General features: G+C 34.1%; 2 protein-coding genes and 1 long non-coding RNA gene across 3 annotated transcripts; 1 reads left to right on the forward strand and 2 right to left on the reverse strand.

Moving 5' to 3' along the window:
* The first annotated feature begins 2,937 nt into the window (after positions 1 to 2,937).
* Positions 2,938 to 3,968, forward strand: LOC112328594 (uncharacterized). Its single transcript, XR_002983571.1, has 2 exons — positions 2,938 to 3,092; positions 3,210 to 3,968. It is a non-coding gene; the product is annotated as an uncharacterized LOC112328594 (long non-coding RNA).
* Positions 3,969 to 8,289: 4,321 nt separating this feature from the next.
* Positions 8,290 to 8,715, reverse strand: LOC7489336 (uncharacterized). The gene has a single exon (XM_024608756.1). The coding sequence runs from the start codon at positions 8,713 to 8,715 to the stop codon at positions 8,290 to 8,292; it is 426 nt and encodes a 141-aa protein (XP_024464524.1).
* A 4,246-nt stretch (positions 8,716 to 12,961) lies between these two features.
* On the reverse strand, positions 12,962 to 14,805 carry LOC7491133 (probable aquaporin PIP2-4). Its single transcript, XM_002313474.4, has 4 exons — positions 14,432 to 14,805; positions 14,002 to 14,297; positions 13,462 to 13,602; positions 12,962 to 13,363 (listed from the first exon to the last, which is right to left on the reverse strand). Exons 1-4 carry the CDS (start codon positions 14,733 to 14,735, stop codon positions 13,250 to 13,252), a joined length of 855 nt encoding a protein of 284 aa, XP_002313510.1. The 5' UTR covers positions 14,736 to 14,805; the 3' UTR covers positions 12,962 to 13,249.
* Between the last annotated feature and the right edge of the window lie 777 nt (positions 14,806 to 15,582).

Raw genomic sequence — 15,582 nt, forward strand, 5'->3', positions numbered from 1 at the left:
AGCACCAAATAAAATTAATTTGACCCATTTAAAGTATAATTAAATCATTGCACTTAATTAAATCCTTCAATTGGATCCAAATTAATTCTTAAACATAATTAAAAATCAATTTGGCCCATGATTAAATTAAATTGGTCTATTAAAAATTTAATTATGTCATTTAACTTGATTTTTATGCAAATTCGTCTAATAATCATTCAATTTGACCTTGAATTTGCATTTTTATCTATTTTTAGGCATAATAGGGTACGATTAGGTCTTGAATTTCCTCCAAAATTGCAGCTTGATTTCCCGACTTGCTTTCTCCATGTTGCCAACCATTGTTTTAATTTTTTTATTTTTATTTTGAAAAAAAGTGAATTTTGGGGAATAACCCAGAATTGGGTTATGACACACACAATCACATCACCATCACTCCAATTAATGTTTCCTTCTTTTTTTTTATGTAGTTTTTAAGTTTTTTATTGGTTTTTGTTTTTTTTGCTTTATAGCTTATTTAGATATGTCTAGCTATTTGGATTTCTTGAATTTTGTTGTTCTATGGATTTTTTGGATATGTTTGGTTACTTTTGTTTTTTTCGGAAGTTTTAGGGTTTGTGATTGAATTTGAGAATTGAGGTTTAGTTTATTAGAAATTGATTTTATCTAGAAGCTTTGATACATATTAGATATGCATTTTAAATTTGGATAATTATGGATTTGTTATGTTGCTAAAGGAAGCAAAATATGACTTTATTAGTTATTATAATACGTTATCAAAATGTGTCCATGGAGAAATAAGAAGAAGCTAGGAGATGAGCAAGTCGCCATGGAGTTCAGTAAGATTATTACATCATCCTTTTCTTAGTCTGGATATCATCTTATAGATTATGTGAGCATCTGGTTGTTTTTTTATTATTATTGAAAGAGCTGCTACAATTTCCATACATCTTTGGTCACGTACGGGGTCGAGTTTTTGTTGGGTTTTATTTTTATGTTGTTTGGTTTAAGGAAGACTCATTTAGTGTTTATTATTATTTTTAGGATTGAAACCATTCTAAATTGAGTCAAATGATTAGGTTTATGTTTGTTCGTGCCTTGCACACTAGGTGTCTAATAGAGGTTTTGAAAGAAATTAGCCTTTATTTCTTTTCGATGAGTTTGATGTTTGGTTTATGTTAAGTTGTTTAGCCTTTTTTTTATTTTTAAAAAGGCATTTTATGTTTGTGTTACCATTGTTGATGATTGGAACCATGTAGTTCTGGTGAGTTTGGGATATTAAAGAAATTAACTTGTTTGCTTTAAATTATGTATTATAGTTGTTTGACAAGTGTGTTAAAAGCAATCTATCTTTTTTACTTGAAATGTTTTGCCTGGATTTCATGTTTGGTTTATATTCAATTGTTTAGTACGGGAAAAAAATCTGAAATGATGTAGTTAGTTGATGTGGATTGCTTAAGAACCAAGGATGGGGAATTATCGTGCATGACCAAAGTACATTACTTTATAAATAATATGGAAAAGCTTGTGCTAGTCTTGGATTATATCGATAAGACCCTGTTCGATAGAAAATCTAGTAAGACTTTTAGTACAGATTTATATAGTGAAGACACTATTACATTTCTAGGATCCGGGTTATAGAAGTTTCACTTTCAGGCATGTTGACATGACCCCCACCATTGAGGAGTATGCTTAGATCATGAACTTCCCAAACGACCCTCATAAAGTGTATTTTAGACAAAGAATTAGGGATATGACTACCAAAGTCACCAAATTACTACACTTAGACCTAGTTGATCAGTACAGGACAACCAATGGGGGTTTAAGTTGAAACCTATTGAGACAAAGCTAAAACACATAAAGATGAAGGAAAGCTAGGAGAAGAGAGACACCAGACAATTATTCTTGCTATATTTAGGTTAGTCTTGTTTCCTTCATAAGATATTAGGATAATTAGTGTCGAAATAACCAGTGTCTTCGTTGAGTGTATGAACGAACCAAGAATAACCCTACTTCAATTGTCTTGGCTAAAACTTTATTATCACTAAACCACTGTAGTAACCACTGTAGTATGCACTTGATGGCTGAGGACTCGATGCCTAGATATCACCTATGTGGAGAAAGTGAGTTCACCTTACAAGTAGAATATTTTTAGTTGGTGGAGAGATTGTCTTGGACTTTAGATGAGATTTTTAGGCATAAAAAAAGGCCATCATTATTGGTTATCATGAGTGTGACCATTGCATGATGGAAAAATAGAAATTATTAGGGTTTTAAGGACTCTAAATAGTAGCTAGAATAAATTTTGATATGAAGAATTCTTAATTATTCTAAAAAATAAGCTTTGGAATTGTTTAAATAGTAGCTAAATCGATTTACTTAATAAAACACAAATCAAATAAAATTCTAAAATCTAATTAAGAGTGAATGCAGAAATAACTTTAAAAAATAATGAAAATCTAAAAACATTAACAATCAGGTCTAATTTAAACATGGTCTTAACATCCGCTAATGTTAACCAGATCAAATTCCATATCAATCCAATGAATAAATAAAAAGTTATACATTTTTTTTTAAAAAAAAAAACTCATTTGACTTATCCGAACTTTTAGACCTATCTATCTCATACATTATTGAAGCTTAGAAGAATTATGGGAAACTTAGAGAAACAACCAAGAATACAACAAATATCTCTAGTCTCTAGCATCAATTTTACAGGCATCAACACCAGCTTCAAACCCAGAACCAGATTCTGAAATTAGAAAGGCTATTTCGACAAGGGTTTTTAAGAAGAGATGGGGTTGGTGATCATAATTGTTCTCATGGCTATGTAGGTTTGATTTCATATTTCAAATTAATAATAATTAATAATGTGTGTCCACAAGAAGGGAACGATGTTTGGTGTTTGTTAATAATAATAATAATTATAATAATAATAATAGGTTATGTTATCGGGGTCCCCCTCATTCATTCCTTATTTCTGCAAATAGGTACGTCTGGTCTTCTGCTTCCTCCTCCTCCTCCAAATCTATCCATCTATCTCACAGATTGCTACTTCAATACAAAACAATACAATGGAGCAGCACCAAACCATGATCAGTATCCTTGCACAAGTAATCTTCCAACTCTTTCTTTCTTTGTTTTTTGTTGGATTGGATTACGAATTGATTATAAATTGATTTATACACGCTACTGATATGTTGCTTGGTGTTGTTGATGGGAAATTGCAGGAGCGTCTACTGGGTGCCATATTGGGGGCTGCATTTGCGGGTTTCCTTGTTTTTGAGCTACGAAAAAGCATCTATCAACCCATTTCACCTAAAAACAAGGAAAGATGAAACCCTGTCTATCTATCTATCTATTTCTTTATCTATTTTTCAACGAATAGGTTACATTTGCAAAAAACGAGAGAGTTACCTAAGGCTAAGAATAGAAGAGGTTAGGCATGCAATTTCTTATTGTAAGACCACCCTCTAGATTTGTCTAATGCTGATATCACAAAGTTGCTTGCTTGGTAATACAATACCAAAGCCAAAAAGAGACTTCCGATTGGATTGGATTACAGAATGTTTCTTTTAAAGAAACTTCTAGTATATAGTCGATAAGATCGATCGTAATGATCTGTTACAACTGCATTTCTATTATAAAACATATTGTTGTGATCAAAATTCTGAGTTTCAGTTTTATGATGCACAAGACTTGTAATATGGTCCCCTTTGGTTGATACTTTAGTGCGCTGCTGGGCGGCCAAGGGTTGTTCTTACTCGTTTAGATACAGGATGGATATTGTATGACCTGATAAGATAACTATGCTTCTGTGTGTATGGTGTTTCGCTCCTTGTCAAGTGAGATACTAGGGGATTCAGGTTGTTGACATTAAAATCTAGCCTTTCTGCTACATATGGTGTTTGAAAGCATTTATACTCCCTCTTTCATCATCAATAGACACCATTTGTACGCATAGCCATTTATTCAAGATTTTTTCTCCACCATCTTTCTTTAGCTCATGCTACAATACACTTGTCACTTGACAGGTTTTTACTTAACTTCCGTGTTTGGAAATTTCACTAGAGTAGAGGTCTGTGCTTTCATATGTTTCAAACTGGCATATACACTGTGCTTTCATTTCTGTTGTGATCTTCCTTCTCATGAAAGTGGAAAACTATTGACCATTAACTACACTAGCTATCATAAATGCTCAATACAACTAGATTTTCTTTGACAAGTCAAACCTTTGTGTTCATGAACTTATAATTGTCTTAACTTTGAATTTCTGACAGTTGAGAGAGCCTATATTTGGCAAGCAATTTTGTTCATAGTTCAAACTTCTTTGGAACAAAGCTGTGGACCAAGCACCCGTGGTTGCTTCTCTTAATTCACGTAGGCAATAGAACTTCGGATTAGTTTCGTTTCTATCAGTTGAACATTTCTATCAAGTTTTGTGCCATGTATGTCGATACACGACGTCGGGCGACGGCTCCCGCTTTTTTGTTTATTTAACAAAAAGGGTTTTTTTTCTCGATTGAAAGAAACAAAGATTTTATTGGAGTCGCCATCTAGTAATTTGAGGGAACTAGAAATCCCAAATTAGACACTGGTCCCAGAGATTCGGGTACGGGGTTAGTTATGATTAAGGGAAGGTAGACATCACCCTTAAAACATCCTTTCAATAGAAAGGTTACCCTTACTTGTGTGTTTTTTGTTTGATTCAAATGCGATTATATTTTGGGCTTATTTGTAAATTTTTGTAAATGATTAACGTTGGTCCCTAAAAATAGGAGACACGTTAAAAATGACATCAGTCCCTAAAAATTAGGAGACTATTGACGTTTGTCCCTAAAAAGGAGAGTTACGTCTGGGTTACCAAAAGAAATAATGGATATAATCCATTATATTTTGGGTTTATTGGTAACTTGTTTTTTAAAAATGGTTAACGTCGGTCCCTAAAAGTAGGAGACGCGTTAAAAATGACATCAGTCCCTAAAAAGTAGGAGACTCGTCTAAAAACTGACGTTTTAACCCTAAAAAGGAGAATTACGTTTGGGTTACCAAAAAAAATAATGGACATAATCCATATTTGGTATTTACATTTTTGACATCGGTCCTTTTCAAAAACAAAGTGACGTGTCGACTTTGGTTTTTGTATTTTTTTACAACATGCAAGAAAATTTACAAGCATTTATATATAAAAAAATATCAAAAATACCAGTAGAAACCAAAAAAATTACCTGAGTGTCACTGTATAGGTAAAATACTGAAATACCCTCGAATTTCTCCGAAAATTACGAAAATGCCACTGGCGGCGCGTGTGGCACACGCGCGGCTACTGTTAGCGGCGGGGAGATTTTCCGGCGAGATTTCTGGCCAACCGATGGTCGATCCTGGTAGATCTGATGTCGAGGATTCTGATGGTGGTGGTCGTGACGGTCGTTGATAGCTGATGAGTGAGAATCGACGACTTGAAGCTTCGGTGGCAGCCGACGATCGCGGCCTTTTTCCGGCCAAATGGGGCGGAGAAAACGCTGAAACCTGACGGGGTTTTGCTTTATATGAGGATAGCGACCTTTCTGTGGTGGTTTGGAAGCTTTAGATGGCCGGAGATGGGAGATCGGGAGAGAGAGGGAGTCGCCGGCGAGAGGAGAGAGATGCTCTGGGTTATGCTACGGTGAGAACGCAAGCACAGTACACCGGTGCAGCTGAGGCTTGTGATCCGTTGGATCTCTGATGGAAAGATCGTGCGGCTGTAATTGGCCCAATCTGCAGGTTGATCGGACGGTCCTGATGAGCAGCGGTTTGATCTGGTATGACGCGGTGTACCGAGAGCTTGGTACACTGGGTGACGTGGCGCCACTGGATCTAAGGGAAAATTGTTTTAAGGGCTGAGATTGATTTGGATTTTAATTGGGTATGGTAAGCTCTATTGTATCTTATTAAATCAACGGTTCAGATCTAAACACTATTAGATCTAACGGTTGGGATTATTTGGTATTTTCCATATTGTTTTTAATACAAATCAATATTTTACCCGCACGAAGAAATAGTAAAAAAACATGAATAGTATTTGCAATTCTTTTCTTTTTTTTTTTTTCTTCTCTCCCCTTCACTGGCTATTTATATCCAAGGTACAGCAAGCATCTGCTTTAAATAAAAAAATATATCCATTCAACTGCCCGCCTAATATGACAATTATGTATTATTAATTTTGTTTTATTATATATAATAATATATATTTATATAGGTAAAATTAAAACTTAAATCAGTATTAGAAAAAACCTGATTCAACCGCTAAAAATCAATTTTAATTACCGAAAATTATGTTGAAACATAAAAAAAAAACTTTCAATGGATATAAACCCGGTGGACCGGGTTTTGACTAAAAAATAACAGGTTTGACCCAAAACGGCATGAAACTCATTTTTTATCCTGGTCGACATGGTTTGACTCATATTGACCCGGTGAACTCGGTTTTGGTAAAAAATGACGGTTTTGACCCGAAACGACCCGAAACTCATTTTTTATCCTGGTCGACATGGTTTGACCCGTATTGACCTGGTGAACTCGGTTTTGGTCAAAAATAACGGTTTTGACCCGAAACGGCCCGCAACTCATTTTTTTACCCTGGTCGACATGGTTTGACCCGTATTGACCCGGTAGACTCGGTTTTGATGGAAAGATGCGGTTGACTCGAGAAAAATATATTTTTGAATTTTTAAACTTTTTTCTTAATTTTTTTGGATTTTTATAAATAATAATAGAAATAAAATAACATTCAAGAAAATCTTGATGAATCCAAAATTGGGTTACAACAATATACATGCAAGATTTCTAAGTCATTTTATGGGACTTGAACTGAGATGTGCTATGATTGAAAGTCAAATAATATATTACGTGCACTTGGAGTATTTTGGAATTTATAAAAAGCTGTATGACATAGCTTATTTTCTGTTTATCTTCTATGTTATCTGAACCATCTGATTTGCTCTAGGATCTTAACCTAAGTCCTTTATGATCCTTTTTCATATTGATTTCATTCATTGCTATATATCAAGTGCCTAACAGATACATAGGGAGTCGTATGATTTTTAGTAGGCATATCATTTAAGCGAATCATTCATTGTGATAAATATTTCAAATTTGATAGAACTGCTTTCCCAGTTCTGTTCTTGGCTGTGGATCTACAAGACCTCATGGCTGTGAATTCACAGATTCTGTTCTTGGAGACTTCACTTCCAAGAATTTAAGCTTTACACTGAATAGCCACATGTGTCCCAGGGCTTTCTCTACAAAAACAGTGCTAATAAATGTTTTAAATTACAAATTATAGGACTCTGCATTCTTTCTCGCGATCAACTGGGTATCATGTGTTTGAGTTTATGTAGCTGGGTTTCCTCCCAAAACATTTCTGTGCAGTCCTGTTAACTTATTACACCTAAATGGATCTTCATATTCTGCAAAGAAATGTAGTAGGTAATGGTGCTATATAGACATAATGGTTCTTGATTTATAATGCTGAACCAGTCTCTTCATCACAAATAAATGAAAGAAGCCAAATGTGTGTGATAGTTCATGTCCCCCAAAATGAGTTGCTCATCAGAGCAGCTGTTTCACATCTATTTCTATTCTAGCTAATGTTCAGTACATGGTAATGAAATTTGATGCAATATAATTAAAACATAAAATTGTTAGTGCATGTTTTCTTTCCTTCTCTTTTTAATTTTAAACAAGAAAAATAAAATTGTATAGAAATCGTTAGCTTATATCTGGGTAACCTTGTTTAACCATTAGGAGGAGTGATTCAATAGGGAGATCTTAAGTTTTTTTTTTTTTCCCCTTCGACTCTGGATGGTAACAGATCCACGAACAATATAAGTAACCATTCCTGTGGGGGCTGTGGTTTCACGAGTTTTTTTTTGCTATCCCAATGGTTGTGATAGCAGTATACTTTGTTTTCTTTAAGGTGTTTACATGGTTTCCTTCGTGCTTTAGTGTAATCTGAATTGCTTCACTCCAATCTGACGGTGTTCACTTCTGGATCCTGTGGGGGCGCACCTTTTTACAGCTTAGATTGAATGTTTATCTTCCTAACACTACTAATATGCTCTGAATTTGGAAAAGAAAAGGAACATTTTTTGTTTATATATTCTAAAAGACTGAAATGATTAACAACCTGATGAGTAGTCATAATTGTAAAATATCACGCAATACTAACTAATGACACTAAAATATACTCGATGCCCAAAATCTAAGAGAGAGACATAGCAGTAACAGAGGGAGTTGGTAAGAGTCATTTAGACTTATTGGATGACCACATCAAGCATTAGTTTGAACAGAATTGGCTCGATTTAAGTTGGCTTTGCGTGTGACCATTACATGGTAGACACCCATTGTCAAAAGCACTGCAAATGCCACACCAAGTACAATGCCAGCAATGCCACCAGCTCTCAGTCGATTCCCTCCTTTCTGGGATGTTGATATTTCACTTTCTTGTGCTTGATCAGTAACCTCTAATTGAGCTGCAAGAGGCAATGGTGAGCAACTAGATGAAGCAGCACATGGGCTCTTCACATTCGGTTCATGTGTTTTGGGATGGAAGAATTCAACTGCAGATGGTGAGAAAGCCACGGGGTTCTCATAAACAAGGCCATGAGGAGCTCTTCCTTGTGCTCCCGCTCCGGTGAAGAATACAAGGGTTAAAGAGGAGGAGAAGAAGAGAAAGAAAGAAGGTATGAGAGCCATTCTGTCTTGTTTTGTTTGCTTTGAGTATCCAATTCTGAGTCGAAAGTGAAGTAGTTCTAGCCTCTAGTTGAGTAGTGTGCTTTGAACTGGCATTTATAAGGTCGTGTTGTGAGGGGGTTGTTGCTTGGTATTGAATTATCAGTGATAGAGACTAATGCTAGAAAGGAGGGAACGAAATGATTTGTGATTGTTCCAAACCTTTTTCTTTCCATTTCATCCATTGTTAATGAATTTGTCAAAAGTTCATGTTTCTTCTAGCTTTACTTAGTGCCTTTTAATACAAGGAGGTCAAGAGAGTAGGAAAGGGAATGGGAAGTCAATTTATTTAAATACTCAAGCGATCATCACATGTAAACCTGTTTAATTACTACAAGTAATTACAACCCTCCCAAGTACACGCATTATATGAACATCAAGACTTTTTATTTAATCATCCTATAAATTTGTCAAGGTTTGTTTTTTTTTCCCTTTTTTTGTGTTTTGTTGCTTGAGTGCTGAAAAGGTGAGGGTAATGGAAACATGGGGTCTTTCTTAGCTTGGAGGATCAGCAAAGGCTACGGCTACAAGCATGCATTTGATGTTGAGTAAGAACTAATAATAACAGTAGCCGGTGTCACCTGCCCTTAACATTATTGCAGAGGACGGTGAGCATAACATTATTGCAGAGGACGGTGAGCATGCTAGGGCTTAAATCAATGCTCTCTCTCTCTCTGTCGCTCTCTCCCCCCCCTAATAAATTAGGTCATGACCATTCATGCTTTTCATTCCTTGCTATTATATCCTATTTCCAAATTCCATTTTTTCCCTTCTTTACATCTCGTGGGGGTGATCGTGACCTCTGTCATCTCCCTCTCTCCCACCCAACTTGCACGCCCCTGCAATAAACCAATATAAATAAAACAGGCCCATTTACCATCTGCACAAGATCCTTGTTCCCCTTTCAAATTAGCTGCTTCAGTGTCTTGTCTGAAAAATATTTAGTATAAACTTTTAAACTTTAAATATATATATTTTTAATTTTTCCGAATTGATTTGGGTTAATCCGGGTCAATCCATGTAACCCGGGATCCAACTTTTTGGCTGGATCAATACCAAGTCAGGTCTAATAACTATAATGAAAAAGAGAGAAAAGATAGTTAGAGAAAAGAAAGAAGAAAAAAAAAAAAAAAGTTGGGCTGATTTCAGGTCAAAATTGGTTCACAACAGCCCAGAAAAATAAAAATGTTTTATATTATTTTGTTTCCTGAGAGAGATTAGAAAATTCTTTTGTTATTTTGCTTATATTATTCATTTTACAAATATGAAATTTTCGAAAATGTTGATTTCTAAAGATCCAAGGATTTAAATCATTATGCTATATTTGGAGATTTAGTCTGGTTAATAAAATATATGTATTCTTTAATTTGTTTTTTTTTAATCTTAAACTCAAAGCCTATAAAAGGTTATTTTTTTTAAATGCACCATTTCAAATATGTTAATGATCTGCTTAAAATTTGATTAAAAAATATTTTAATTTTAATATACTGAAATTAATATTACAACACATCATAAAAAAGGGTTTATATGCTTTTTTATTTATTTTGAGACCCCCATTTAACAATATTTTTTATATTGGATATTTTGTTTTTTTTTGCAAACACGATAGTACATGGAAATGACATCATGCAGCATCTAAATATGCTTTTAGTGGAATATCTTCAGGTTTGGATTGTGTTTGAGGTGCTATTGATGTGACTTCATCTATTATTCCTCCTCATAAAACAACATTTTTTTGAATTTGTTTTTATGGTAAGAGATAACTAATTGGTACATAAAAATAAATAAAAAATACAAATTATAAAATCAAATGTAAAAAATATCTAAATAAAATATTATCATGTTCAAATATCAAGAAAATTGGAGTATTTTTTCAAAAAAATTTCTAAATATGAAATTTTTATTTAAGATCCAAATCCTACAAAAAAATTATAATTTGTTTCTTAAAAAATTTATAGATGGCCTGCTTAAAATATAATCTAAGAAATTTAATTTTAGTATATAAAACTGATCCCATTTATATAAAATTTTATATGTTTTTTTTCCATATATGTTTTGAGACACTCCCATATAACAAATTTCTTAATATTTTATTAGGGGTGAGCAAAAAAATCAAAAAACCAATTAAACCGAGAAAACCGGAAAAAAATAACAGAAAAAACCGAACCGTGAAAAAAAACCATTTAAAATTTTGAAAAAACCGATCGATTCGGTTTCGGTTTTATAACCCTGAAACTGAAAAAACCGAACCGAATCCAAACCGAAAAAAAACCAGAAAAAAACCGAGCCAAACCGGAAAAAATCAAGCCAAAACCGAGCCAAAACCAAACCAAACCGAAAAACCAAATCAAATCAAAATTAAAAAAAAAATCAAAACCAAAATCGAACCGAAAATAATCACGAATTATTCATTACATTTTTTTTCCAAAGAAAGAAAGAATCAAAGAGACACCACGCAGCATCTAAATATGCTTTTGGTGGAATATCTCTTAGTCGTATGGAATATACTTGAGAAATGGAATATAACTTATTTACACCTTTTTTATTTATTTATTTACCTTTATAATTTGTATTATTTAAATTTATTTATGTTGTATTAAGATAAGGAATAGGAGATGAAGTGACATCAATAGCAACTCAAAACAATCCAACATAGGGATAGATTGACTTCTATAGCCAAACATCTCCCTATCATGTCCAAGAACAAATGCCAAGAGCTCTATAATATTAGGCCAAAATGTGCATCATTAAACAGCTAAACCCTCACCTACTCAGCTCTATAATATTACCTCAAACCATAAATTAAGGACAAGATAAGGTAAATTATGACCACCAAATAATTTATGGAAGATAAGAGAAAAGCAAGGAATCTCAAGGCCCCCTGCCCTTACCTAATATAATCAACACCAACATATATATATAAAATACCATAAAGAATCAAATGCATCATCACATTCCCATCAATCCGTTTAGGGATGTCATCATCAAGTACATGTAGGATTTTTAATACTTATTGGTAGCCATAAGCTCTTTAATCAACATATATATATATATATATATATATATATATATATTTTGTAATTGTCTAATAGAGTGGTTGATGATGCAATGTTTAGTGGGTGTTTGTTTTTGTGTTATAATTTATTTTTTATAGTGTTTTTCATTTGAAAAAAAATATCAAATTAATATTTTTTAAGTATTTTTGGATGATTTTAATATATTGATGTTATATATATATATTAATTAAAAACATCTTTAAAAAGTATTCAGCACCACAACAACAAATCAAGCCGGACAAAATCAATGCTTTTTTGAAAAAAAAATCCAGTATTAAACTCCATATTATTTTGAGGTCTAAAGAGTGCTGAGAGAAGACACTTATTCTAAATCCACACGGAATGGACTCTCTTGTCTTAAAAGATCCTTAATTTACCTATGTTTTTTTTTTTTTTTAATGTAAAAACAAATAAGGCTTAAATAATAACATAAAAACAAACAAGGTGAGATCCTTAATTCGAAGGTACTCCATGCCTTGATGGGGTCTGAAGTTTTATATTTTGATAAGTTTAATCAACCCTCATGCTTTGAATTCATCATCGCATGCCGTCCCTTCTCACAATTTTTTTTTTTTTTTGGATTCGAGAAAACTCCACTCTCCGGAAAGCGCGCTTTGTGGGTCCAGGTGAGCAAGTAAAACCCCGACTGTTCCAGGCTCTTACAAGAGATGCACGCCCTGACTCGAACTCAAGACTTGCTATGCAGATCTCAAGCCCTTTACCATCACGCTACGCCTCTTGGAGATAATTCTCACAACTCATGTTTAACTAAGTTATATATACATGAACATATATACCACATGTTACATGTGGCCACAAATTGAAAGTGCTAGGGATGGCAATATGCCTACAATCGTAGTATGTGAGTTTAACTTATTGTTTTGATTACTCGGGTAGCCCTAAATCTATGTGCGTGTTTGATAATATAATGTAAAATATTTTTTATTTAAAAATATATTAAAATATTTTTTTATATTATTTTATTAACTTATCAAAATTATATGAAAACACTTAAAAAAAAATATTATTTAATATTTTTTTAAACTAAATATATTTTTAAAATGCATCCGCAAAAAAAAGACAAGCTATGTTTAAGTCGGTAAGACAAATATGCATTTCACCATAATTACGTGGAAAACATAGACAATCAAGCAGACAGAGAAGAAGACCAGTTCGTTTCACCAGATTAATGATGTTGAAATAACAGGAACCACGACAAGAAAAGATGGTTAAAAAGGAAGAGAAAGATTAAGGATAGACATAACATGACCCAACTGAGAAATACAATAATAGCAAAAACCAACAGGGATTGAGAAGACTTTTTTTTTTTTTTTAATAATTATTATTATTTATAATTCCACTGCCATCTAAATTTCCCATGAGAAGGCAAAGAGAGAGTTTTCCCAATTGCACAAGGGACCCTTGATTAATTTGAGAAGGCTTTAAGCATTGCTCCTGAAGGATCCTAGAGCCTTAATAGCCGCTGCTCTAAGAATGAACTGGTGGTAGAAAGCAGCAATGGCAGCTCCAATGAAGGGTCCAACCCAGAAGAGCCACTGTAACATAATCAGGGGAAAATAATAAATAATCACTATAAGACTCGTCTGCTTGTTAATTCTTAAAGACGAGGAGAGGAGAAAGAGGATATCCGTACATGGTCATCCCAGGCCTTGCTTTGGTTAAAGATAACAGCAGCTCCGAAGCTCCTAGCAGGGTTGATGCCAGTACCAGTAATTGGGATTGTGGCGAGGTGAACCATGAACACAGCAAATCCAATGGGGAGAGGTGCCAATACCTTGATAGCAAAGAAGAAAAGGGAACAAAAAAAAATATACCCAATGAGGTTTTTTCATGCCCTTTTACGAAATCCTTCAAAATTAACTAGCATGGCTAGCTACATGATCATTACAAATTTTAGTTGCAGGTGTTTCCGTGAGCTATGAAATAAGGTTAATAGTACCCTTTATTTACGTAGTAATTACTATTTATAATCAATTATCCTAAGAAAAAATGAATTCAATTCAAGATTGTAGCTGTATTAATGGAGTCTCCACAAACCAAGATCCCGAGATGAGAAAAACAATCAAAGTCAGAAAGGAAACGACCCTCATGCTACAACAAATCATAGTTATTCAACCCATTACATTAATTTGGATTCTGAATTTCAAGTTAAATTGATAACAGGGATACTTACAGGAACATGGGAGTCTCTAGCATTCCTCTTGGGATCAGTGGCGGAGAAGACAGTGTAGACAAGAACAAAAGTACCGATGATTTCAGCACCCAATCCAGTGCCCTTGTTGTACCCTTCCTGCAGCTCGTTGGCTCCGCCTCCATAGTGATTGTAATAAGACTTTTGGAAGGCCTTCACCAAACCACAGCCGCATATCGCACCCAAGCACTGTGCCACCATGTACAAAACAGCCCTGATGAGCGACACCTTCCTCGCCAGAAACAGACCAAAGGTCACTGCTGGGTTGATGTGTCCTCCTGCATGTGTAAAGTGCAAATTTATTACTATTAATCAATCAGGAATCTGTAATATTCATGCGCGCATGCTAGCTGTTAATGGTGATTCTGACGTAATTAAGTGTTAATTAATTATAATGAGTACATTAACTGACCAGAGATACCAGCAGTGCAGTAAACAAGGACAAAGATCATGCCACCGAAGGCCCAAGCAATACCAAGAATGCCAACACCACCACAAGCATCCAGACCCTTGTCTGGGTCTGTCTGGCTTTTGTATCCAATAACAGTCAAGACTGTGACATAAAGGAAGAGAAGGGTGGCGATGAATTCTGCAATAAGAGCCCTGTAAAAGGACCATTGTCCTAGCTCCTCAGCATCAATCAATGGAGCTGGAGGTGGGTCCTGGTAGTCCTTCACAGTCTCTCCATGCTCTGCAACCTCAATGTCCTTCGCCATACTTAGCTACCTCAACTTCAAATGTAGAGAAAGGCTATTACTAATGTGTCGCTGGGATGTGAGTGGTGAACGAGTATTTATGGTAGAGAAAAGGGAGTAGACAGATGAACAATGATTAATATAAGTGCATTTCGATTGATGACATAATTAACATAAATTTTAGCCGTCCATACCCCTTGAATTTGATTTCTTTGCTTGCATGGCCCCACCACTAATAATTTAGCTGCTACGACGCTCGAAGGTTAATTAATTCCGGTGTTAAAAGATGAAGGGATAATTTTACTATTTTTAAAAATATTTTTAATTTAAGTCATTGAGTTGCTGTGTCAATTCATGGGGTATTGTATCAATCCAGTTAAGTTATTATTATTAAAATTACATCATTTTATTTTAAAAAATTCTAATGTTTATCCTACCAAATTTAAACATGTTTAACTAGATCAATCAAGACACTAATAAATTTATTTAGTCAATTAAATTTTATCAAATCAATATCTTTTATGATTTAAATTGATATTCATCTAAATTTGATTCACAAACTTTCCATATCAATCCTAGAAGACAAGACATGCTTAATACTATTCTTTTCTACACATTAGTGATTATACCTTCTTGTTTATAAATGAAAATGGCTCATTATAACTAGCTTTGTAAATCAAAATTTGTAAATATATATTAAACTAGTGAGCAAATATATTTAGTTTAACACTATAAAGACATGCTACATGAAAAATGTCCAACAAAAGCTTAGAACTTTGATGAGTCAATGTTCTTTACTCAATATTTTCATGCTTTGAAAAAGCCTAAACCCCTAATAAGGTGTTAATCCTAGTGAACGTGGATCTAG

This window comes from Populus trichocarpa, chromosome 9 (assembly GCF_000002775.5).
Source record: "Populus trichocarpa isolate Nisqually-1 chromosome 9, P.trichocarpa_v4.1, whole genome shotgun sequence".
NCBI lineage: Eukaryota > Viridiplantae > Streptophyta > Magnoliopsida > Malpighiales > Salicaceae > Populus > Populus trichocarpa.